Source organism: Sceloporus undulatus, chromosome 6, assembly GCF_019175285.1.
Source record: "Sceloporus undulatus isolate JIND9_A2432 ecotype Alabama chromosome 6, SceUnd_v1.1, whole genome shotgun sequence".
In the NCBI taxonomy this organism is placed as follows: domain Eukaryota; kingdom Metazoa; phylum Chordata; class Lepidosauria; order Squamata; family Phrynosomatidae; genus Sceloporus; species Sceloporus undulatus.
In genome coordinates, this window is record NC_056527.1 from 153,829,293 (window position 1) to 153,856,027 (window position 26,735).

General features: G+C 42.8%; 1 protein-coding gene across 2 annotated transcripts; it reads right to left on the reverse strand.

The window, feature by feature from the left end:
• Window positions 1-1,013: 1,013 nt before the first annotated feature.
• On the reverse strand, window positions 1,014-26,468 carry ULK3 (unc-51 like kinase 3). 2 transcript variants are annotated; one of them, XM_042476415.1, is made up of 16 exons: window positions 26,267-26,468; window positions 24,572-24,712; window positions 22,712-22,832; window positions 21,387-21,491; window positions 21,159-21,302; window positions 20,365-20,447; window positions 19,878-20,033; window positions 19,004-19,109; window positions 18,039-18,079; window positions 16,974-17,076; window positions 15,046-15,110; window positions 12,362-12,440; window positions 12,137-12,177; window positions 10,895-10,942; window positions 9,667-9,733; window positions 1,014-3,385 (listed from the first exon to the last, which is right to left on the reverse strand). In XM_042476415.1, the coding sequence occupies exons 1-16, from the start codon at window positions 26,369-26,371 to the stop codon at window positions 3,369-3,371; spliced, it is 1,422 nt and encodes a 473-aa protein (XP_042332349.1). In that variant the 5' UTR covers window positions 26,372-26,468; the 3' UTR covers window positions 1,014-3,368. The 2 variants fall into 2 exon arrangements, with proteins under 2 accessions (XP_042332349.1, XP_042332350.1); XM_042476416.1 differs by lacking the exon at window positions 26,267-26,468 and adding an exon at window positions 25,561-25,662.
• Between the last annotated feature and the right edge of the window lie 267 nt (window positions 26,469-26,735).

Sequence of the window (26,735 nt, forward strand, 5' to 3'; positions counted from 1 at the left end):
TTAGAACCGGGAAATCTGTACAAGCCAGATGTTAAGAAAAAGATCCATCTTAGTCTTTAATGAGGGGGTGGGAAAGAAGAGGACACCAACTGGAGAGGAAAAACGTACCCAACCTACACAGGGGCTCCCTCCTCTGTAGCAAGACGGACAGAGGCTTGGCAAGCATAAGACAGTGATCTATTAATAAACAGCCTGCAAGCGCCTAGGGAAGAGAGACGTGGCAGATGGCTTTGGCAGGGAACCCTTTGCTACGGCAGGCGGCATGCTCCATGGGCGTAGGGTGCAGCCAAGCCAGAGCAAATCAGCTTGCCTTTCTCCATTCATGTCAGCTTCTCAAGAGAATTGCATGCACTGGCCAGAGATAAACCCGTTGTGTTGCATCCCAATTAGGTGATGATGCAATCACAGCCATTCCCTCCTCCCTTGCTTTTTTTAGTTAAAGTAGAATTAACTACTTTTAGCCTATCCGATAGTAACGGCCAGATATAGCAGTACAACGCCTTCTTCCTTGTCAGTTTTGACAAATGCATTCTCCCTCAAAGACGTAAATCCAAAACACTGCAGAAATAATCCAGTTTGAGACTGCTATAACAGCCCTGGCTCAGTGCTAGGGAATCCTAGGCGTTGTAGTTTATTGTGGCACCAGACCTCTCCAACAGAGGTGGCTCAATGTCTCACAAAAATAGTTTGCAGAATTCCCTAGCATTGAGCCAGGGCAGTTAAAGTGGTTTCAAACTGGATTACTTCTGCAGCATGTTTTGGACCATAGAGTAGAAAACAGTTACAGGTTGAGTCTCCCTTATCTGGAATTTTGAAAGCCGAACTATTCCAAAATCCAAAACTGTCCACCTGGGTGGCTGAGAGAGTGATTCCTTTGCTTTCTGAGGCTTAACTGCACACAATCTTTTCCTTTTCTGCAGAAAATGAGTCAAAATATTGGGTATAAGATTACTTTCAGGCTGTGTGGATCAGGTGTCTACAAAACATAAATGAATTTCATGTTTATACTTAGGTGCCATCTCTAAGATCTCTTATGATTTATATGCAAATATTCCAAAATAAAACAACAACAACAACAACAATAAAACTCCAAAATCCAAAATACCTCTAGCCCCAAGTATTTCAACTTAATGGAGACTCAACCGGTAATAGATCAGGGCGAGTGATGTGTTGGAGATTATGGACTACAGCTCCCTTCCTCATCCTGGGTAAGGATGATGGGAGTAGCAATCCAACAAATTTGAAGGGATGCACATTCTCCTTTTGGGCGGTAGCTCAGTGGTTCTCAACCCCAGTGACTCTCCTGCAAATGTTTTGGATTTCTCTGACTACTGGCCATGCCAGTTGGGATTTGGGGGTGTTGACATTCACAACATCTGATGGAATGAAGTTCAAGAACCACTGTCCAGCCCAGAGGTGGGGAAAGCGCACCCATGTGCTTCCTGGGTCTAAAAGAATGGGTCCTCAAATGCCCTCTAGAAAACATGGGTGGCAAACTGGCTACTGGTTTAAGGCTCCAAACATTGGAGTTTATCACATGGGAGGGAATCAGTTAAATCCTGTGAAGAAATGGGATTTAAATCTGGGAAAATCCTGCAAAAGTAGGATCGTTTTCAGATGATGTAGGGGGCATAGAGCATTAACGTGACATTAATCCCAAAAGTAAAATTCCCGAAAGTAAAAAGCAGTGTGATTTTGCCCACTTTCTGGGTGGATTAATGGCACATTAATACTCAGTGCCCCCAATGTGTCTAAAAATGATCCCGCTTTTGCGTGATTTCCCCGTGATTCAAATCCCGTTTCTGCACAGGATTTGGGCACTTAGCTATGTGATAAAGTCCATTGTAAAGACCAGTGGAGACACTTTTGCCTAAGAGGAAATTAACCAAAAGTCAACTACTGTTTAATCTCCCATTGTAAAATAAAACGATCTTTCCTGAACATATAATGGCCTGTATGAGCCTCAAACATGGCAAAATTGCCCCCTATACCACCTAGAGGGCATTTCAAAGGAATTTTTTGAGGAGGGGGATTCTTGCCCCTCAATTTTTTAAAGCCTACCAGAAACCTTTCTTCTAAAAGGTTCACTGCCTATTGTAAAATAAAAGGCCTCTCTTGGATCAATAATGACCCAGGGGAGTCCCAAAACATGGTAAAATTGTTCCCCTCGTCTCCTAGATTTTGGGTAAAAAATATTTTTTTGTGTGAGCAGTTAGCTCTCTGAGGTCTTCTAAGGAGCAAATGTGGTTCCCTAACTGCTATCAGTTGACTATCACCACTCTAACCTATGCGCTGGCTCAAGCAAAGCTTTCATTGGCAACCCTATGGGGTTATTCAGATGGTGAAAATAATCCAGGTAGATTCTAGGTTGAATCTTTGTTGTTCACATGCATTTCCAAATGCATCCGATTAAGTTTGCAGGGGCGCTGACAAAAACAATGTCTGAATGACCTCAAAGTCAGTATTGCGCTTGTCTAGAGTTGCTAACTAGAGCGTGCTGGAGCCACACAACCAGCCATTTCATGCTACTAGATCTGGTGGCAGGGAAATCTTTAAAGTACCACTGTATGTTTCAACAAAGAGGTGGTGTAGTGCAGTGATTTGAGTGGCCATGATCGACTTCTGATCCTCTAGCTTTTGCTGGACTGCAACTCCTAACAGTCTAGCTGGAGAATGGAGAAGGCAGATGGAAGCTGCAATCCCATACTATCAGGAAGGCCACAAGCTGTCCAGTCAATGAAGCCATTCATGTACTTTCCATGAATCCCTCTCTCTGCTCTTAGCATCAGAATCTCTACAATTTACCCAATTTCCTATTGTTCAAAAGACCCGCTTGGGATTATCAAATGCCTAAAGCCCTTTCTCAGCTTTATACTATACATCTCCTGAAAGGGTGGCTACCCTGAGTTTAATCCCCGGGTATCAGCAATGAGAAGCATGCAGCCCTCCAGCTATTGTTGGACCACAAAGCCCAGCATTCTTCACCGCTGGCTATGCTGAACAGGGCTGCTGGGAGTTGCAGTTCAGCAACACCCAGAGGGCTGCACATTCCCCATCTCTGTTGTATATTAAGTGCTTTTAAATGCCTCGAATGTCGTTTAGTGCTGCCCAACAAAATTGCATTTTTACAGAACATCATATATAAATAAATTACATTCTACAAACACCGATAGCTTATACAATAACTCATTCCGGAATAAAATTTGCTCCGTGTTTGTGTCTGTGTGTCTCTTTAGTGCCCAAACATAATTCTGTTCCAACAGACATGAGTCCAAGCTGTGTAAACAGTTTCTAGATAAAAGTGGTCCGTCCGCTGCTCAGTTGACGTCGAGGTATTGAATCCACTGGCCTTTATCCCGGCATTCAGGTTACTGCAGAGTGCATGCTGTAACAAGGAAGAGCGAAAGAGAAAGTTAGGGGGAAAGGAAGGTTTTTATTAGCATCAAAATAAATTCACTACCACCATCATCTAGATCAGGGTAGGCAAAGTGCAGGGCCAATTTGGGGAACACTGAATCTCCTAAAAGGTCAACATTAGGGGGAGATATGCTCCAGAATACAGTACTCCCAAATGCACTCCAGGAGGTGTGGAGAGCATTTCCACCACATCTAAAGCCACTCTGGGCCTCCCACGAATCAATTCTTTAATATATTGTATATATTCATGTATATGTCTAGAAATTTTAGTCAAAAAATTGACCCCAAACCCCTAAGTTGACTCATCCATGGGTCAATATAGGTACTGTAAGTACTGTATTTTAACACTTATTTTAAAAAAGGAACTGTCCCCTGGTGAAAAGCAAAAAATGTTATCTATCCTGGAATCACTGACCTCTCTCTCCATTCTTTCATCCATCCATCCTTTATTTTGAATACAAATAGTTATGCCTGCTAGAATTTTGTACGTTCTTTGGCACTGTTTTCCTTTGCATCATCCTTTAGATCCTTTGCTACATGCCCCTAGATTTTACCCTCGACTTATCCACAGGTCATATTAAAATCCATGAGGTCGACTTATAGTCAAGTATATACAGTATATATTTGCAGAGAAATGCTCTAAAATGTCCTCAAGAAAGAACACCCACACTTAGAACTTTTGAAAAAATAAAATAATTTAATTCAGTTTCATTTTTGCAGGAGCAAGTGTAGCCTTTCATGATTTCCTGGGAGCTAATGCAACCTCCCTGAGCTTTCCACTCCGATCTAGCATCAAATCAATGTCAGGATATCGAAGATTGACCTTCTAAAAGGAATATGCATTCATTGCCTTCAAAAATGAAATAGACTCATCCTTTGAAAACTGATCCTCCTCATTCCAATACCGACCCTCCAAAATTTCACAGATAAAAACCAAGACACATGTGGCCAACCAGCCCCAGAATAAGGTCAAGATGGCACAATTTTTTAATGAACACACAAGCTAGGATAGGCTGCAGTAGTTTGCTTTTGCCCAAGCCTCCTGGAAAGGACAAGTTTCTGCTTTCTTCTGTCCTTTCTCCCTTCTGCGGAGTTAACTGAGGACAACCTACTTTTGCAATTTTGAACTTAGTTTTCAGCAAGTGAAGGAAACTGAGGACAAAGGTGGGAGGAGAGAGAAACTGGGACTTTTTAAAAGCAGCTGAAAAGTGAGACAACAGCAGATTAACAGTTAGAGGGCACATCTCTCATGTTTGGAAATACAAATTCATACACCACCAATGATAATGATTGCACAATTGAGAGAAATATTCCAGGATTTTCAATGACCAATGTGAAAACCATAGGTTAAACAACATGATATATAGTGGGCTCACTGCACAGAAAAGGGAGGCAACTTCCAAGATACGATCCATCATCCTACTCTAGAGGATAACTTGTTTCGAAATGAATGGGAGAAGCCACGGATCCTGCAAATGTGGATTAAACCAGCATCCACGCATTTGGCAACAGGATGATGGCAACAGGTGGAACCTTGTTAATTCCAGGAAAACTATAAAGTGTGTGTAGGAAACCAGCTTGTTTCGTGGCATCAGGACTGCTGGCCTCCCGCAGCTACCTCATTTGACTCTTTGGGGCTCAAGGGCTTATCGCAGACGAAGATGAAGGATTAAAATAATCATCATCGGCATCATCATAAAAAGGCACTCTCCGTGTCTCTGGAGAGTTATTTTTTCTAAAAATGTTGGACGCCAAGTCTTTATTTTTCCCTCTCTGCCCAAAATGAAAATGTGTTTTTTCCCCTAAACTAAACTGTAATCAATCCCAAATCCTCTTCTTTTTTTACTACATCTGACCTAATAATAATAATAATAATAATAATAAAATTTATTTCTACCCTGCCTCTCCAATAAGATCTACAGCAATCTCTTTAAGAATGTGCAGATAACTAATCAGAAATAACTAATTGCTTGTAATTAACAATATGGCATAACTAACTAATCTCACAACTATTAATGAGGGTCACATTTTTCTGGGTCTGACAGTAATGTCTGCCATCTGATGAAGTTCTGCAAAACCTCATGCTACTATCCTTCAATGGTTCCTTCTTGTTTCTAGAACCTTTAGAAAGTATTGGTGTGTGTGTTTGTGGGAGAGAGAGGGGGGGAGAGATAGTAGGGATGCAGAAGTGATTGTGTGTGTGTGTGTGTGTATGAGTGAATAAGAAAATAGATAAGTAAAGTATATACTCGATTACAAGTCGACCTCATGTATAAGTAGAGGGCAGGTTTTGGAACCAAAATTAGAGATTTTGATATGACCCATGAATAAATCAAGAGTAAAACTTAAGGGCATGTAACAAAGGATGTAAAGGATGAAGCAAAGGAAAACAATGTCAAAGAACATACAAAATCCCAGCAGACATTGTTTGTGCGTATGCTAAAGGCTGGATGGATGAGAGAATCAGTGCTTCCAGAACAGAGTATGCTCTTGCCTTTCACCAGGGGATGGATCCTTTTTAAAATAAGTGTTAAAGTACAGTACTTACATTGACCCTTGGATAAGTTGACTCAGGTTTTGGGGGCAATGTTTTAACTAAAATTTGTAGACTTATACATGAGTATATACAGTATGTGTGTATAAGAGAGAGAAAGTAGGGCTGCAGAACTGACAGTGTGCCTGCATGCATGTGTGTGTATGTGAGAGAGAGAGAGAGAGAGAGAGAGAGAGGGAAGGAAGGAAGGAAGGAAAGAAAGAAAGAAAGAAAGAAAGAGGGAGACAGGAAGTCTGAGAGCAGACATGACAGTGTGTGAAAGACAGAAAGAGACAGAAAGCAAAAATGTAAGTAAGTTGTGGTGTGTGTAGGGGGAAGTAGCAGTGTGTAAGTGAGGGTGCATCTCAGAGTCAGTCCTCCACCTCCTTAACCAAGCCAAGCCCTGGGCAGACTGTTCCCCAGCAGGACTGCCTTCCTTGTCTGCATCCGCCTCTCTTCCAGCCGGGAACCAGTGTGACATCAAGTCAGAGCAATTCGTCCCTGCCTGCTTCAAAGGGCATCCTCCCTCGGCCCTTCTGGACACCTGCCTGCTGCCCGGTCCAGGACAAAGCTGCCCCCCTGTGATCCCTCAAGCGTGTGCAAGCCCTCGAGGGAGGCTCCCTAGCCTTTCTGTATGCACTCCCAGACCTCTGCTTGCTATGGAATAAAAACAAGGGAGGGTCAGGACTCCAGCAGGGTCTCCGTCTCCTGCCTAGTGAAGCTAACTGCTTCCCAGGCGGAGAGAAATAAGAGGGGAGGGCAGCTTATTCCAATTAACCAACCAAATACAAAAAGAGAGGGAGATTAGCCAGCTACCTGTGGATTCTCTCAAGATGGAAGGAGCCACCCGCAAAGACTCCTGTCCCTCTGCAACAGGAAAGAGATGTCGGCTGTCTTTATTTTCTCCATCCCATAAACCTACCCGGAAGCCCTCCTCAGAAAAACCACCACCAGGACTTTGCTCTACCCTGCCTAACAGTAAAGTGGGATTCTCAGGATACATTTCTAAAGTTTTATTCCAAGAGCAACATGTTTTAGTCAGGACATATCTCAATGGCCCTCTATGGGTGCTTTTGGGTGGCAGTTGCGGGGAAGAGGAGATTATGGCTGGAATTCAGAATGGGGTTTGCATCTTTTTAAGTGGACATGCGGAACTGGTATACTAGTCTAAGAGTTGGATTATGACTCTAGAAGACCAGGGTTTGAATCCTAGCTCAGCCATGTAATAATAATAATAATAATAATAATAATAATAATAATAATAATATGTTTTATTTATAAACCGCTATTCCAAATAGATCATAGCGGTGTACAAGAAAATTATATAACAATACAAGACAAAAACAAACAAAACAAACAAACAGCTTCATTTATATACCGCTTCATACTGAACTAACAGTGTATAAGCAGTTTACAACCCACTGGGTGATCTTGGGCAAGCCACAAACTCTCTCAGCTTCACAAGATTGCAATAGTGTACGTACACACCAATGAAACTTGCCAAGAAAATCCTACCATAAGCTTGGCTTAGGGTCACCATAAGTCAGAAATGATCTGAAGGCACACAACACACCCAAGTAGCTATGCATGGGTGGGAAATAGAATTGATCAGTTTGGTAAACTATCTTAGAGGCTGGTGTGACATTACTACATATGGGCACCAATGCACAGTGATGGAGTGAATGATACACCATGGCCCAATGCACAATGCATTGGGGTGCTCCCCAATCCACAAATGGACACCAACTACAAAGTGCTAGAATACAACAGATCATCAGAAAAGCCCAACGAACATGATATCGAATGTCCCTGATACACACTGGAGGCTTCTTGCCACTGCCTGATAACACATGTTCACAATTCACTAACAGGTTTTTGTTTTGTAGTAACTCCACTCTGACCAGTGAACACACTAGCTGGAGGATTCTGGGAGTTGTTGTCTACGGAAGTAACTTTCCCAAGCTTTGATTTACACAAGATTGTGCTCTTATCACAACCAGTCAAAAGACACTGTACAAATACCCCTTCTTTTCCTCCTTAATGGATTTTGATAAGACAACAACAAGAAAAAGATGACAGAAACAGCAGGAAAACACGAAAGGTTTAAAAATGAGAGACAACATCCATTGCACCTCAGAAACATTGTGAATGAAGCAATGAAAACCACATCTGAAAGCACTTTTGACTGCATAGTTTTTTGTGGGTTTTTTGGGCTATGGGGCCATGTTCCAGAAGAGTTTATTCCTGACATTTTGCCAGCAGCTCTTGCTGGCATCTTCAGAGATCTTTCTCTGAAGATGCCAGCCGCAGCTGCTGGGGAAACATCAGGAATAAACTCTTGTACAACACAGCTTCTTAGCCTGAAAACCCCACAAAAACAGTGGATACCGGCCACGAAAGCCTTCAACTTCACTTTTGACTGGCTTCCTATCCAATGCTTCACTGTAACACAACAATTGATTTCCAGGCTGGATGGAAGTTTTCTTCCCCATTATGAATTGGATTGGAGAACACTCAACCATGTTGACACTCAGCCCAGATTAAGGCAAAATACAATATTATTTGCACGCTCACACATGCATGCCGAGATGCAATTGACCTAATTTCTCTTCTGCCAAAAATAGCAGCATGTGTGCAAACTGTTACCGCAGATAAACTATGGAGGGAGTGGGGGGGAAGGAAACACAGAGTCAAAGGGGTGGATAAGAGTCAAAGAAAGCAAGGTAAATATCTGCAAGTGAAGAGGCATCAAGGAAGCAAGGGACACAGTACTCAACAGTAGCCAGACTCTCTTCCCAGCAAAAGTGCAATTATGGATTTGTGTGTGAGAGTTTGAGGGAGAGAGAGAGAGATGCAATTCCTTCATCCTCTCTTTAGGGGATGAAGCTGGAAGTGATCATAACTGATAAGAAACCAAGGACTTGTAAATTAAAGCACTAGCCAAGATGCAAAAGAGTAAAGATATACAACTGAACACTAAAGTTAGACTCATCCAAGCCCCACTCCAGTCAACAAGTGGGAGCTTAATTACATAATTGAATATATTTTCCAGTTTCAAAATTCTACGCCAAGAGAAAGTCAATAGTTCTTGCTCTCCTTGATGTGCTCTTTATGTAGTCTAAGCTCCTGCTCCTGTCAAAGGCAGACAGACATAGTTTTCCACCTGCATTCCAAATTGTTAAAGTCCAGATGTACGTACAGTCCTGGTGTACATCATAAGGCAACCTGCATTTTAACTGTTATAACTCAACTACTGGTTGCTTTCTTTGATGAAAAAGCAATAGTCAAAGGCCATGGAATATCCCATAAAGGGGGCATAGCTGAACAACAGCATTCTATACTGCAATGTTCTGTTGCGACTTCCACAGCTAAGTAGCCGTGTAACCAAAGACCTAATGGTATGGCTGAAATGCTTATGCATAAACTGCCCTAGTTCTCATTTCTGTGGTGCAACGTTCCTTCCGTTCAGCTGATGGTTTGGCTAATTTTGTCACTGCTTAAAAACAAAATCAAAACAGAGATTGGGAGAGCGTCTGTGAACTGGAGACCCAACACAGATCCTGAAGAACAGAAATTATGTGAAAAGTCCCAAGTGCCAATAGAATACATGCAGGACTTGGTAAGGCCAGAGATAACCTTTCAATTACCATTCACGCTCTGGTAAACACGGAGAGAACTTTGGTTAGAAACGCCAGGAGAAACATAATCACACTCACAGCTTCTCACAGAATCCGACATTCCCTCTTTGCCTATGGTTTCGGCCTCCTGTTGGGACTCCTTCATCTGGAACAAAAGAAGGAGATTGCTCATGTCTTCTGATCTTTGTTAGTAGAACACAGTTGAATCAGATCAGTGATGAATCTAATCTTGTATCTTATCTCCCAGCCATCCAGAAGTCCATGGGAAGAAAGCAAGCACATCTTTGTGGCCCTCTTAAACTAAAAATTGAGGTTTCATATTTAGCTATCATAATTAAGAACTTGATCTAGGTTAGCCTTCCTCGAGATGGTTTCTTCATTAACCCCAGACAACATGGGCAATGATCAAAGGGGATAACAGCTGTAGTCCAAAATATCTGAACGCATTCCAAGCTGATCGAGGTCTACATGAAAAGTATATGCTGGACAGTTCAATGACTGATAGATAACCCAGAAGCAGGGACATGAAGACACTTGTAGCTGATCATAAGCAACATTCACAATGTATGCAGGATTTGAATCCAGCTCTCAAAGGAGTTTATCACATGAGAGGAATTTCTCTTAATTTCAAATGAAAATAAAATGGGGCCAGAACACATTCACGTAAATTCACTAGTTCAGTGAATTTACGTGAATTCGAATTGCATTCGAACTGACTTCCCATTGCCCGAAAATAGCTTGCCATTGCCCAAAATTGTGTGTGATCGGCTCTCACACAATAACATGAAACCCCATGATTGCGTTCGGACTGACTTCCCGTTGCCCGAAATTGCGGTGGTAGTCTATCATGCAATAACATTAAGCCCCATGATTGCGTTCAGATTGCCATTGGATTTATACTTCCAATTTCCCTTGTCTGATAACGTCCTCTGTGAGAGCTACATCCCTAGACAGAGATGCTTTCTTCAAAGGCAGCCTTGTTTTTCTAGATGCCAGCTTGCATAGAAACTGAGCTGAAGACCTTTTGTACTCAAGAAGAATTTTATCCCAAAACAGCAACATTTCTAGAAAGTCCACCTCAAACTTTCCCCAAGGCAATTTCCCCGCAAGTCTTCCTCTAGAACTTGGAAAAGTTACTTTTTTGGACTACCAACTCCTCCAGCCAGCATGGCCACTAGCAGTGCTCTGGGAGTTGCAATCCATAAAGGTAAGTCTCACAAGCATTAATCCCAGTACTCTTCCACCTCCCTACAAGCATGCACTCATTTGCAGTCCATATAAATTCAACCCTGCTGTTCAGCTCTACCTTTATCTGTTCTTTTAGGTATTCTGCTCGGCCCATCAGCATCTGGATCTGTAAACACAAAAGTCAAGTTGTCATTCATGCATGCTGTCAACTTAAGGAGAAACAGGCTAAGGAGCTACATTTCAAAGCAGGGAATAGCTGACAGGCATATGATTCAACAACTCTACTAAAACTAAGGTGGACTGAGACCAATCAATGTATGGTGCCTAAATTTCAAGGAGGAAAGTAGTGGAGGGGAGCATACATATAATTTCATACACTTCTGATATTCAGGTTGTGAGAGAAAAACAGGTAAAGAGCCTGAATTGCATGGAATATCTTTCAAGAAGATATGCTTGACTAGAACATAAACAGAAGCACTCCACATGGCAATTCTATGTTGCAAGCTGATAGCTGGCTCTAGCCAGCTTGATAAAATAGACAGAAAACTGGACAGACAGATCAGAAAGACAAGATAGACAATACAGATTGAGTCTCCCTTATCCAGAATTTCGAAACCCAAAATACTGCATAACCTACAATTGTCCACATGGGTGGCTGAGACAGTGACACCTTTGTTTTCTGATGGTTCAAAGTACACAAACTTTGCTTCTTGCACAAAATTATTAAAAATATTAAGCATAAAATTACCTTCAGACCATACTGATAAGGTGTCTATGAAACATAAACGAATGTAATGTTTAGACTTAGGTCCCATCTCCTAGATATCTCATTACGTATATGCAAAATATTCCAAAATCCTCAAATCCAAAATACTTCTGGTCCCCAGCATTTCAGATAAGGGAGACTCAGCCTGTATACAGACAGAAAGATTGTATAGATGATGATGATGATGATAATAGGATTGATTTATATCCTGCCCAGTCACTGGGAATCCAGGGGGCTTACAACAGTGGGGATAATACAAAGCAATAACAATAAATATGAAAATAATAAAACAATATAACATGGATGGATGAAAGGGCAGGCAGGCAGACAAACAGATGGAGGTATAAACATATATGAACACACTTTCTACACACAAGGAGCATGGGGTGTTTCCAAACATACAATTCCTTCATTTTCAGTCTGTAGATACACAGCCCAGCAAAAACTGCACTGTGCCATTTGGCCTCATGCATTGTTCAGCTCATCCTTGTGATATACAGGTAATCCCTGGTGTACAACAGGACTCCCATTTGTGAATTACAGCAGAAGTTTTAAAAAATGAATTATAGCTCCAGGGAGAGGTTAGACCCCTACCTCTGCATGCAACAACTCCCGTCTTCTCCCTGCAGGTTCAGCTGGAGACAGAGAAATAAAATGGGTTAGAGACTGCAAAAAAGGTAAAGAATTATCATAGTAGTTTGGATCAAACTCTCTTTCCCTCTTTCACACTCCCTCCCTTGCACTCACTCTTTCCCTTGTAAGCAGTTTTTCCATCAAAACCCATTTCTCACTTGGTATCCCGCAACAAGCTCCACTTACCAGCTAACATGAGCAGCAGTTCACCCAAGCTCTGCTGATACAGCTCAAGAGTTTCGTCGTCATCTCTGCCTTCTTCCTCCTATGACAGAGACAGGGAAAAGTTCCATCACAAAGACACTTCTTCTCCAAACCAGAATTGCAGGAAATATGTCAGCTAATCTGCATCTGCCTGGGGTATTTGATGCCACATTGGGGATGGATCTATCCCATCTCATTCCAGCTGTGTTTTCTCTGCACGTCTTGGCTTCACAATTTCCAAAATGAGATGAGAATAGATCCATCCCCAATATGCCACCAAAGACCCCATACAGATACAGATTAGCTGACAAATAAGTCTAAACAGGGGAAACATGCCTGTTTCAGTGCAACCAGATAAGGAGCAACATTGGCTTAAATTTCCTCTCATATACACATATTAAAGGTACAAGAGCCCTCTCCAGTTTGTGCTCTGGCAACCCTATAGCTGAGCAATTGGGTAGTGCTTGGTCAGGCCTTGGAGGGAGCAGGAGCAGGAGATGATGGTAACAAATACTTTACTGCAACAAAAATAGCAGCAGCGGTGGCTGCTTTGGAGGGGAGAAGGAAGGATGGTGGACTGCAGTCCCAATTGTCATCACTCAAATGTTGAAGGGTTCGCAAAGGCCATGTAGGTTCAGCCTCCTGTTTAGCTAGGGAAGAATCCTGCCTGAAACTCTGTGCAGCCACTTTCATTCAGTGACAACCATATGGAACAATGGCCTGGCTGCAAATAGGTGACTGAGGCAGGTGATGGGGATTAGAAATAGTTTAGCTGAGAAAGAAGGGAAAGCGTAGTCCATAGGCTACATATGCCTGCCCCAAGGTCTTTTTGTGGCTCGTGCTCTCCCAAAGATATTCAATGACAAGGTCTGGAAACCATGCCCTATGAGGAGTAGCTTAGGGAGCTGGGTATGTTTAGCTTGGGGTCTTTGTGATGTTGCAAATGTTATGTATGTAATGTAATGGTTGTATTGTATGAGTTTGGGTGGATATATTTAGTAGTGCATGTCATGTGCTTTGTGTTATGTGTTAATAATCAATAAAAATATTATACACACATACACACACACAGACACACTTGGGGAAGAGCAGGTTAAGAGGTGACATGATAGCTATGTTTAAATATTTCAAGGGATATCATATTGAGGCTGGAGCAAGCTTGTTTTCTGCTGCTCCAGAGACTAGGACACCAACCAATGGATTCAAACAATAAGAAAAGAGATTCTACTTAAACATTAGGAAGGACTGTTCAACAGTGGAAGATGCTGCCTTGAAGTGTGGTGGAGTCTCCTTTTTTGGAGGTTTTAAAACAGAGGCTGAATGGCCATCTCATGAGTGCTTTGTTTGTGTCTTCATGGTTGCATTGGTTGGCCCTTGGGGTCTCTTCCAACTCTATGATTCTAATCCACTAAATGCTTTACAGTCCATTGTGATAGGAACTCAGTGTAATGTAGGCAAAGGGTTAGTCAATGTCACAGTCTATTTAGTTCAATAACACAGTCCATTGAATTCAGTATCAATAGTATCACCCTCAATGTCATATTAAAGTCAATCTACATACATTTAAACGTAACTTTAGCAATAATTAATCAAGCGTGAGTGGGTGGGATTTTCTTTATTAGTAACACATGGGAGAACTGCAGTGAATCTAATCATCTTTAACTAAGAAAGCCCATTTTAATTCATTTTCTGGTCATTTTAAACTTGTTTTGACATAACATGAACTAAATTGCAGAAACAAACCCACACACAAACTAAAAATAGAGCTAAGTAAGTGTGAATGTGTAGAATTTGGCCAATTTGAAAAGTCAGCCACTCCAGTTTTAGCTAAATGGATTTCAGGATATAAACTTAGATGAGCTGTTGCATTGAGGGAGGTTCGTTCTGCCCGCTCTCTGCTATCTTTTTGCTATCAAGCAAAGGACCTTCTTGCTTAAACAGGTCTTCAGTCTTCGCTGACCAGGATAGAGTGATGTGCAACAGCAAAAACAGAGCTTGCTGTTTTTGATATGTAATGTGCATTTTCATTTGTTATAATTTTAATGCCTTAAAGGTAGTGTTTTAATTGGATGCATGGCTTAATGCTTTTTTTTTTTTAAAAAAAACCCTTTTACTCCATATTTTAGTGTATATATTAAGTCTCTTTGAGTCCCATTTAGGAGACACACAGGCTATAAATCAAATAAACAAGTAAGTAAGTACTGTATATACTCATGTATAAGTCTAGAAATTTAGGTCACAAAACTGACCTGAGTTGACTTGTCCATGGGTCAATGTAAGTATTGTATCTTAAGTCTTATTTAAAAGAAGGAACCATCTCCTAGTGAAAAGCAAGAGTATAATATGTGAAGCACTAACCCCCTTCTACTCTCTCATCCATCCAGCCTTAAGAGTAAGCACAAAGAGTTATGTCTGCTGGACTTTTGTACGTTCTTTGACATTGTTTTGCTTTGCTTCATCTTTTAGATCCTTTACTATATGCCCCTAAATTTTATCCTCGACTTATCCACAGGTCATAGCAAAATCCACAATTTTGCTCCAAAACTTGCTCTCGACTTATACATGAGGTTGACTTATCATCAAGTATATACGGTGAATAAACTGCTAAATCAATGAGTCTCTGCCTGCAATTCAACCACATTTCCATCCCCACCATAATGGCTAACCTTAGCTACAGCAGCAGATGCTACCTCCAGAGCAGCATAAAGACGTGGCTTATCCTTGGACATCTCTGTAATAAAACAGAAAAGATCCATGAACCGGCAGGAGGCAGAGGACTAATCTATACCTGCATCGAAGCAAGATCCCAAGGAAGTAATACTGGACTGTATCACTTCAGACAATTTTTTTTAATTCTCCTGTAAAATCCAAAACAAATAAGACAGAAAAAATTCCAAGACTGAAACAGGAGCACTGGGTTGTCTTGATTATATCATGAACAGCTTAGTTTTCCTATCCATAAAATGGGAAGAGTAGGAATATTGTGTGAGCCAACATGGCTTGATGCTTTGAGCGCTGGAGTAGCACTCTGGAGTCCAGAGCTTGAATCCTGGCTCAGCCATGTATAGCCACTGGATCACCTTGGGCAAATCACACTCTCTCAGCCTCAGAGGATGTCAATTGGCAAACCCCTTCTGAAGAAACTGGTTGAGAAAAGCCCATGATAGGTTCGCCTTAGAGTGGCCAGAAGTTGGAAACCATTTGAAGGCATGTAACAACAACAACAACAACAGAGGAATACTGTGCAGAGTGAACTATCCATAAATACGCACACTGAGTCAAACTGCTAGATAGAGAATGATGCTAGAGTCCAACTCAGGCAAGGTAAAAAAACAATAGCAAAACAAAGTTTGTCCCTGTAAACCGTGAGTTAATGCAATATACAGATGCTGTTTTGAATGGTTCTGCTATCAGAGTAAATATGGCAAAGACACCAATGAATCCAGTGGCTGTAGACTGGCGCCCCCTGGTGGCCTATAAAATCATGTTATGTAGCCTTTGACAAACATGTGTCTTCCAGACGTGCAGCACTATAATTCCCACCACAGGAATGGCCATGCTAACAAGGGATGATGGGAGTTGCAGTTCAACCTTCCCCAACAACATTCCCACAGAGAATGATGATTTAGGGATTATTACAGCATCGGAGGTATAAAATCCAGAACTGCATACACACACATAAACCAGAACTTGGCCAAGTTTCTTTTATGATGTATTCCACTCCCAGAATTCCCAAGCCAGCATGGATGCTGCAGTCCAAAAAACAACATTGTGAATGCAATGTTGTTGCACACTGTAGCTGTTGTTATGTGATTTCAAGTTGACTCTGACTTATGGTGACCATACGCTAAGGTTTCATTGACAAGATATGTGCAGAGGTGGATTGGTCATCGCCTCCCTCTCAGGCTGAGTGTGACTTGCCCAAGATCAACCCATGGGTTTCCATGGTTGAACAGGGATTTGAACCCTGGCCTTGCAGAAACCTTGGTCAGTAAGGACAAACACTCAAATCACTAGCCTACACTGGATCTTCTTGCTGTAGCACATACAGATAGGTATGAGCGTTGGGTGCACATTCAGTTCTGCAACATTGCCATCTAGTAGCAGTATTGAGCAGCAGAATGTAGCCATACCTTCACATCCAGAGCTTTACACTGTATAACCCCAATGGAGAATCTTGGCTAAAGTACCCCATGGTGTGTGTGTGTGTGTGTGTGTGTGCGCGCGCGCGTGTATGTTGTGTGCCTTCAAGTCATTTCCAACTTATGGCAACCCTAAGGTGACCCTATCATGGGGCTTTCTTGGCAAGATCCTCTGAGGCTGAGAGAGTGTGACTTGCCAAGACCACCCACTGTACACCAGATTAACTCAGCTAATGCCTACCAGAGCCTGGAAAAGTCCAATTTCTGAACTACAGCTTCAGTGGCCATGCTGATTGGGAAATTCTGGGGATCATACTCCAAGGAAAGAACATTTCCAATCTGCATCCCCTCCTACCCTTTGGGTCCCAGTCTTGGAAGCAGGATGGAAATAATAATAATAATAATAATAATAATAATAATAATAATAATAATCCCTTTCCTCTGGAAATTACCTTTCAGGATGTCCCTGGCTGGACAGCCCTGCTGCAGGAGGGCTTTATTGTTGGAGGCAACTAACACCTTGAGCTGCTCCGCTCGTGAGATGTACTGACTCACCTAGGCAAGAACAAAGAACCTCTATAAAGCTCCATTCTGAGAATGAGAAAAACCTTCATTTAAGCTGGAGGTGTGCATGGTCCCAGAATCCGCTCCCAATGGTAAGGGGCTCTCATAAAACAAGGTGACGTTTCAGAGAGATAAACGTTGTCATCGCCAACAGAAACAGTTATAGCCCTCTTACCAAACATGTGTGCCAGAATCCCATAGATGTGCTGGGTTCCAACTCCAGCCAGGAGAGCCTTCTCAGATGTTGCACCAACTTGCTATGGAATTTTGTGCATCTTTTCATGTGTGTTTGTGTTTTCTTACTGTTGCTTGTGCACTTTGGAATTCTGCTCCTTCCCCTTTTTGACTTTGGTCCAAAACACATTGCAGAAATCATTCAGTTCGACACCGCTTTAACTGCTCTGGCTCAATGCTAGAGAATTCTGGGAACTGTAGTTTCATGAGACATTTAGCCTTCTCTGTCAGAGAGCTCTGGTGCAACAACAAACTACAATTCCCAGAATTTCATGGCATTGAGCCATGACAGTTATACCGGATTATTTCTGCGGTGTGTTTTGGACCTTTGGCTCCATTGTGTTATGCTGTTGCTTTAATCATATGTTTTTATCCACCTCGGGTTATTACATAAAGAAAGGCAAGGTGTGATTTTTAAAAACACCATAAAAAAGGATCAATAATAAAGATTTAATAATAATAAAGATCACCCAAAAAAGGAGGACAGAGGCAGTGGCAGTAACTTGCATTTCTTCTATTGCTTCTTGGTTTACATCTGTTTCTTTTGAAAACATGTTGGCATAAAGCGTGTCTCATTCCTCATAAACCCTAAGTGTCTGTCAACTTGTCTGGTGATGAGGCACCCCACCAATAAATGACATTTCAGCCCAGGCTGTTCCCACTCCAAAAGTTGCATGACCCAGCCTTCCCAATGGCTGAAGGAAGGGCCAGGGACTGACCTTGGATCTGATTGCTTCCTTCCTGCGGACATCGGTTTCATCTGAAAGAGACCGAGAAAAAAGGACCATATAGAGGAGCAAAATCAATGGGAGTGATCAGAGTGAGGCAATGAATCATAGAATCACAGAGTTGGAAGAGACCACAAGGGCCATCCAGTCTAACCCCCTGCCATGCAGGAACTCTCTATCAAAGCATCCCGGATAAATGGCCATCCAGCCTCTGTTTAAAGACCTCCAAAGAAGGAGACTCCACCACTCTCCAAGATTATATATTCCACTGTCAAACAGCCCTTACTGTCAGGAAGTTCCTCCTAATGTTGAGGTGGAAACTCTTTTCCTGGAGCTTGCATCCAGTGTTCCGGGTCCTATTCTCTGGAGCAGCAGAAAACAAGCTTGCTCCCTCCTCAATATGACATCCCTTCAAATATTTAAACAGGACTATCATATCACCTCTTAGTGAAATAGTGAAAGGTCCAGAAGCCATGCCTTATGAAGAGCGGCTTAGGGAGCTGGGGATGTTTAGCTCATGAAAAGAAGGTTAAGAGGGGACATGATAGTCATGTTTAAGTATCTGAAGGGATGTCATATCGAAGAGGGAAAAGGCTTGTTTTCCACAGCTCCAGAGACTAGGACAAGAAGCAATGGATTCAAACTACAGAAAGAGATTCCACCTAAATCTCAGAAGGAATGTCCTGACAGTCAGGGCTGTTTGATAGTGGAATATGCTGCCTCAAAGAGTGGTGATGGAGTCTCCTCCTTTGGAGGTTTTTAAAAAGAGGCTAGATGGCCATGTGTCAGGAGTGTTTTGATGGTGTCTTCATGCATGGCAGAATAGAGTCGGGCTGGATCACCCTTGGGGTCTCTTCCAACTCTGCGATCCTATGGAAGTCAACACTTGAGTGAACAAAGGACAGTCTACAAAATCTGAGGAGGTATCTCTTGAAAATGGGGGACAAGTCACTTACAGAGCAAGGCAGGGACAAAGTACTCCAGGGCCTTGGAATACAGAGAAAGGGCGGCTGCGACATCTCCTTCTTGGTCCTTCTTCACAGCTTCCATTACGAGAGAGGTCTTGAAAGGGGTGAGAAAGAAGAAGGTGAGGGGGAAAGAGTAAAAGCAACAAAGTTCCTTATAGTAACAGCTTAGTTTGGGAAGCAAGGAGAGCATAATGACAACACAACATCCTTCAATGCTGCTATAAAAGGTCAGGACTAGAGATGTAAATATTCACTAATTTAGTTCTGAAAGGAAGCAAAGAGTACTTTTAGCATTTCCCCTCTCACTACGAGGAAATCCTCAAGAACTGCACAGTTCTCCAAGACTATTCATAGCTCAAGATTTTTTTGCATCAAAATATGAATTTTCTGTGCAAAATAACCTAATGGGGGTCTTGCACAGAAATATCGCAATTCAGGAAGACACTCAATGCAGGGGTTGGGTTTTCTTGACACCTAGGAACCCCATCCCTTTTTTTAAGCTATTGCTTGAATATTTTAAAACATTCTTTCCACCTTTAGAAGGGCAGACTCGTGCCACAGTGCAGTCTTTGGCCATCTGTCGGGGATGCTTTGATTGGGATTTCCTGCATGGCAGGGGGTTGGACTGGATGGCCCTTGTGCTCTCTTCCAACTCTATGGTTCTATGATCCCCCAAACTGTATGCTCAGGACATGCTGGACTACAACCCCCATAACACAGCAGCCAATGCAGACAACCACAGCAGGTCTGCATCTCACAGTCCCCTGCTCCAGTAAGGCTTAGCTATCTCCCACACTGCATGGCCCAGAATCCCCATCCAATCGTTGAGAGTGGGCTCCTTCTGGGTACCGTTTCCACTCACTGCTTTGCCCAAGCTCTCTTCACTGGGCATGTGCTCCATGTCTACAAAAGGGTGAGCGAAGAAAGCCTGGAAGGAGATGCGATGATGGGGATCCCTCTTCAGAAGGCACTGCAGGAGGTCTCGACATTCTGGCGAGAGCCGGGGACGGCTGGGCAGCTAGAGAAGTAAAGGAGAAGGTGAGTAGGTGGGCTCCAGGCTCCGAAAAAATCCTTTGTTCAGACTCCAGAATGCCCTAGCTAGCATGAAGCTAATGGTCATACTAGTGGAGGGAGGGAGATGATTCTGGGAGTTGTAATCCCCCAAAATGGCTATGATTATTGGGGATTCTGGGAGTTGTAGTCCAAAATAAGAGGGAACTCCCTCAGGTTTTGGCTGTAAATCTGGAGGCTCGATGTTATGGGATTCTGGGTATTGTGATTTTGTGAGACATTTAGCCTTCCCTGTTAAGACAGCTCTTGTGCCCAATAAATTACAGTTGCAGTCCCACCTCAATTGGCTGATTGCTGCGGATCTTGTCTTCCAGTTCAGTGAAGGACTTGGAGGCAAATGGTGGCCGTCCGAATAAGGCCTCTAGGGAAAGAATCACACACGTACACATATGCATGTGAAATAAAACTGGGAGACCCGAATTATGTGTTAAACGTGCAGCAAAGAGAGGCATTCCTGTTGCAAACTTCTACCACCCAACGCTCAAAACTGAGATTAAGACCAGAGCCAAGAAGACACAGAAATAAATAACAAACTATTGTTAGTGCAATATCAATGTTACATCTCAAAAGCAATGCAACAAGAGGAACGATACTCTCCTCCGAGAAAAAAAAATGGTGGTGTAGCAAAAAATAGTAAGGTTTTCTAGTTCAGCATTTAAGAGTTATATTAACAGGACCTTTTCAAGATTCATGTCGCTCCACTAAGGGTCTCCCATCCTCAGAAGTAACAGAATCAGGATCTATCCATACTGCAGAATTATAGCAGTTTGACACCACTTTAACTGCCATGGTCCTATCCTACAGAATCCAGGGAACTGTAGCTTTGAGAGGCATCAGGATTCTTTGGTGGAGAAGGTTAAAGACCCTGCAAAACTACAAATTCCAGGATTTCATAGGAGAAACCTAAAGCACTTAAACATGGTGTCAAACTACATTATTTCTACAGTGCTGATCATTGCTTTACCAATAAAGCTTACTTTATAACAGTGATGAGTGTCAGTTTGGGTACCAAAAGAAGTCTTGAGTAAGCCTGGAACTGCAGCCAGTTCCAGCTCAGGATGGATGGACTTACCATAGAGAATCACTCCGACAGACCAGAGATCCACTCGGGCGTCATACTGCCGGCTGCACACCATCTCTGGAGCCATGTAAAGTGGCGACCCTCTCAGGACGTGCTTCTCATCCCTTGGGGACATGTGCTGAGCAAATCCAAAATCTGGTGGGGCAGAGGAAAATAAGCTCTGAAAACCTGGCAGAACCAACTTCATCCCCAACACCCAAACTCAGTTCTCATACCAACCTGCCAGTTTGAGATGAGGTTTGTCCAAGGAGCTTAGCAAGATATTCTGAGGCTTTAGATCCAAGTGGGAGATATTCTTATCGTGAAGGAACTTCAAGGCACAAGCTGTTGGGGATCAACAGAGATGACAGCCCCAAAAGGGATGGGAGTGTTATGGCCTCATTCCCTGGTAACCATCATCTTTACCCCACCAAATAATAATAATCATCATCATCATCATCAACCTGCCAACTTGCAATATTTACTACCTTTCCATGGCTTATTGCTGCTACACTGGAAGGTATGAAGGGAATATGGGATGCACAGGTCTGGGGGAAAGTTCCTATCTGCCCATCCATTTTGTCATAGCTTCAACAGCCACAATGCAACACAAGGCCATGCTTGAACTAATGGTGGCTGGTGGTTTCCATGCCCTGCGGGCAAAGAATCCAATCAGGTTTTAGTCCAGACATTCAAAGAGCTATCCAAGGTGCACTGAACCTATTTTTGAGGTTGTGTTCAGCTCCTGGGAGGGCTCTTTTTAAGTTCATACTAAAACTCAGCAGGTTGCCATACAGACCATGGAGACCACCAGCTATCACTGGCTTGAACCATACATTATTCCTGTTCTGATTTAGTGAGGCTTACCCTGTTCACTACAAAAGTAACTAGAAGTTAAAGTGGGAAAACAGGCTACATGTCAAAGAAAAAGGAGATTTTGGTTCTGTAGAAATTTATGTAGCATTGCATGCCTCCAAGTCATTTTTGCTTTATGGTGACACTCAAATGACCTTTTCCCAGGGTTTTCTTGGCAATGTTTGTTCAAAAGAGGTTTGCCCTTGCCTTCCTCTAAGGCTGAGAGAGTGTGACTCGCCCTAGGTCAGCCAATGGATTTCCATGACCGAACAGGGATTTCAAACAACTACATCACACTAGCTCTAATAATTTATGCTGTGTTAGCCTTTGTCTGGAGGAAAGGATGGAAAAATATAAGAATATGATTGCCTGTTGAGAAAGACCACAGGTAGAAATGCATCTAGCTTCTACTTGGATGAAGACCTCAGAACAAGACATCTTTTCCTTCAAAGAGGCTTTCTTATTCTATAAGAATTCATACTGATGGGTTATAGCCTTCGTCTGGATGAAAGAACTGGCAAGTGTAAGAACTTCACTGGCTACTGAGCAACACCACAGTTCAAAATGCGTCTGGCCTCTATTTTAACAAAGACCTGCCAGGACCTTTGAGCATCTACTTTCCTTTGGTTATTGATTTCTATCCTATATACAAACAATACTGCTGAGCTACAGCCCTCCTTCTCTCCTCTCTTTCATCTCTTACTCCTCACCCAGCTGCTGAAGGAATAAGCGAGCCACTTTCTCCGGAAGGATCCTCCGCGAATGGATGAAGCGAGACAGGTCACCTCCAGCACAGAACTCCATGATCAGGTAGATGTACTCCTTGTCCCACTAAGAGGGGGGCAAAAACTCAGCAGTCTTGTTAAAAATACAGTCTTGCTCCTGTTCGTTCGTTCATTTGTTCGTTCGTTCATTCATTCATTCATTCATTCCTTCTACCACAACCTGCCTTCATATCCCATCAGGACTCAAGAAGGCTTACAATTTATTATTTATTAAAATGCTTCTAATGTCCCATTTCTCTAGAAAACCCTCTGCCTAAAGAGTTATGTTGCCTTTGAAACCAATACACTATAGATGAAAACATAGAGAAGATTATCATTGGCCTAATACAGACAGGCCAAAATAAGGCTGCTTAGAGTCACTTTGCAAGTATGCTGTTTAAATTATACATGTGTCCTAAGAGGCCAGTGCAGCTTTGGTGCAGCTTCCAGACTCTTAGGGCACATGCATCATTGAAACACCATACCTCCAAAGTGACCTGAAGCAGCTTTATTTTGGCCTGTCTGTATAGGGCCATTAAAATATAACTAGAGTATGAACAGCATGTTAAAAAGTACAGCTGGCCCTCCATATCCACAGATTCTGCATCCATAGATTCAAACATGTATTAACTGCAAAACATAGTGGGCACTTGGTATCTGCTGGGGTTTGGTTCCAGGACCCCCTCTGGATAATCAAGTGGATACACTAAATGCAATGGAAGTAAAAGAGTGTCCCTTATATAAAATGGCAAAATCAAGGTTTGCTTCAGTCTATGGATAAAGAATCCGTGGACAAGGAGGTCTGACTGTACTTCCATTTTATATAAGAGACACCATTTTACTATGCCATTGTATTTAATGGGACTTGAGTATCCCTGGATTTTGGTATTCATGGGGGTCCTGAAACCAAAGCTCAGCAGATATCAAGGGCCCACTGTATGCATTAAAAAATACAAAGGTTGCAGCAGCAGGAATAAAATATGCACAAAGATGGAAGGACACCAGCCCACCAATTCAAGAAGACTGGCTGATGAAGACGGCTGAACTTACTGAAATTGACAAATTGATAATGCTGATTAAGGAGAAATCTTTCAACAAACTTAAAATTGGTATTGCTTTGTTACATACTTGGGGATATGAAAGTTTAGGGGATATGAAAGCTTTAGGTACTGTAAAATAAACAGAACTGGCATATGGTAGAGGCATAATAAATATCATATATAAGGAAGTAGAGAAAAAGTGGTCTATATCCATCAGTTGGAGGGAGTGTTAGTAGTGTATGTTTACTTTTGTTTAACAGCTTAGTTAGTTATTGTTGGTTTGTCATTATTGCCTGTATTTTAGACATGACTATAAAATTTCTTTGTGACTGACTTTATGTCTAATAAAAATAACTTTTTTGAAAAAAAGATTGCTCAGAATACTGAATTGGGTTAGCTGTGCCAAAATTTCAGCAAAGCCAATAGTAGGAATCAGGTGGCCTTCCAGATATAGATTGCAACCCCCAGCATCCCCAGTCTGTATAGCCAATGGTGAAGAATGCTGCAAGTTGGAGTCTCACATCTTGCCTGATGAAGAAGCCCATGGAGCTTCGAAAGTTGCAACAAGTACATTGTGCATTTTGGTTGGCCAATAAAAGGTGTCACAAATGGATTTTTGTTTGTATTTGTTAAATGGCCAACGCAGCTATCCCTGAATGTTTTCTATAAAAGAATTGGTTCCTCCAACCTTGCAGATTGTCTAGGTGGGAGAAGTCAAAGGTTCAAATCCATCCAGACTCAAGCAAAGCTCCATTCTGCTCCCTACCTGAAAGTCCTTCAGTTCCACGATGTGAGGATGGCGGATAGTCTTGAGGATCTCAATCTCTGTCAACAGATTTTCCACCGACGCCTTGTTCAAACTCTTTTTGTTCACACATTTAATAGCTACAACCTCCCGGGCATTCCTCTGAAAAAATGTTATGTATTTATTTAATGGCTAATAACATTATTAGACGTAATGGAGACGGACAAACAAATCAATCAGTCCTAATAAGTATGCCTGTAAAGTGCCATGCAAACTTATGGTGCTATATAAATAAGCATTAATATTAATATTATTATGGGGAATGGGCTGTTGCTTTCACATTTTATTTTGGGGTATTTGGCTTTTGGAGGCAGGATACTGGTTTGGTTTAGTATTTGTCCTCATTCAGAAGCTCTTTTATTAAATCATGTGATTTTTGCAAATCATGCTGAGCAGACAGACCTTTGGTCTGAGCCTCCCAGCGACTGCCGTCCAAGGTCCGATCCACATGGCAGAAATAATCCATTTTGGGACCACTTTAACTGCCCTGGTTCAATGCTAGGGAATCCTTGGAACTGCAATTTATTGTGGCCCCAGAGCTCTCTGACAGAGAAGGCTCCACGTCTCACAAAACTACAGTGCCCAGAGATCCCTAGCACTGAGCCAGGGCAGTTAAAGCAGTCTCAAAGTGGATTATTTCTGCAGTGTGGATTGGCCCCATATTTGTTGGAACAGTGATGTCAAACTGCATTATTTCAACAGCGTGGATGCACTCTTGAGAGGCAGCATGGGGTAGTGGTTTGAGTCTTGGACTAGGATTTTGGAGACCAGGGCTTGACCTGGTGTCCTTGGGCAAGTCACACTCTCTCAGCCTCAGAGGATGGCAATGGGAGACCCATTCTGAAGAAACTTGCCAAGGAAACCTCATGAAAGGGTTGCCATAAGTCAGAAAGGACTTGATGGTACACAACACACACACACAGAGAGAAATGCACCCTTTATTTACTTACCCACAAACTCAGGTTTGCTTTCCTATGTGTAAACTTCTTATTGCTTTTTTTGTGCAAATGTTGCAAAGTGAGGAGGAGGGATTGAGGGGGGAAAAGGCTGTGGTTTGCTTACATCACAATCACCCTCCCTATTATTTGGGACTAACACACTGAATGTGGGCCTTATTCTCAATGTCCTGCAACAACCTTTGGCTCTCTACAGGAAAGTCTGGACAACTTGTGACATTTCCAGGCACCTAGGGACTGCTACACCCATCATCCCCACAACCACTGGATGGAAGGACGTTGTAGATTCAGTAAGATCTGGAGGGCCGCAAGTGGCCCACCCACTCTTTGCTCTAACCACTGCTCTCTGTAGGAACATGTGGGCAATCTGTGGCCTCCATAGGCACCTTGTGACTGCAGCTCCCATCACCCCCAACCACTGGCTGGCTAAGTGTTACAGATCCAACGAGATCTGGAGGTCCATAAGTGGCCCACCCACCCTTTGCTCTAACCACTGCTCTCTGCAGGAAGGTCTGGGCAATCTGGGGCCTTCCCAGGCACTTTGGGACTGCACCTCCCACCATCCTCCAACCGCTGGCTGGCTGTGCATTGCAGACCCAACAAGATCTGGAGGGCCACAAGTGACCCACCCAGCCCCCCCCTGGCTCTAACTACTATCCCCCTGCAAATCCGGGGCCTGGAAGCTGCTTTTCTTGCTCACCTTCCTGTAGGCTTTGAAGACAGTGGCATAGGTGCCACTGCCCAGCCTTTCGGTTAGGATGAAGTCTTGCAGCTGCGGGGGCGCCCAGGAGCCGGCTCCGGCCATGCCAGCCCCTTTGCCCCCATGCACCCCAGCAGGAAAGCTTGCAAGCCAAGCCTCCCTTCCCTGGGACTCAGCAAAAGGCTCCTTCCGCCTGGGCTGCTTAAAGGGCCAGCCCAGGCAGAGGCGCCCCTCGCCCGCCACCTGGCGGCCTCCAACTGGAAATGCAAGCATGCGTTCACACAATCAGCTCATTCATTGCCTGATGAAGCAGCAGCAGCCAGTGTGACTCTGAAAGCTTGCAACATGTAACTGTGCATTTTGGTTGTTCCAATTAAGGTATCATTGTTTGGATGTTATTGGATTTGCTACATGGCCAACACTGCTACCCCCTGGATTTCTTTTTTTATTTATTTCAAGGGCCTCATTC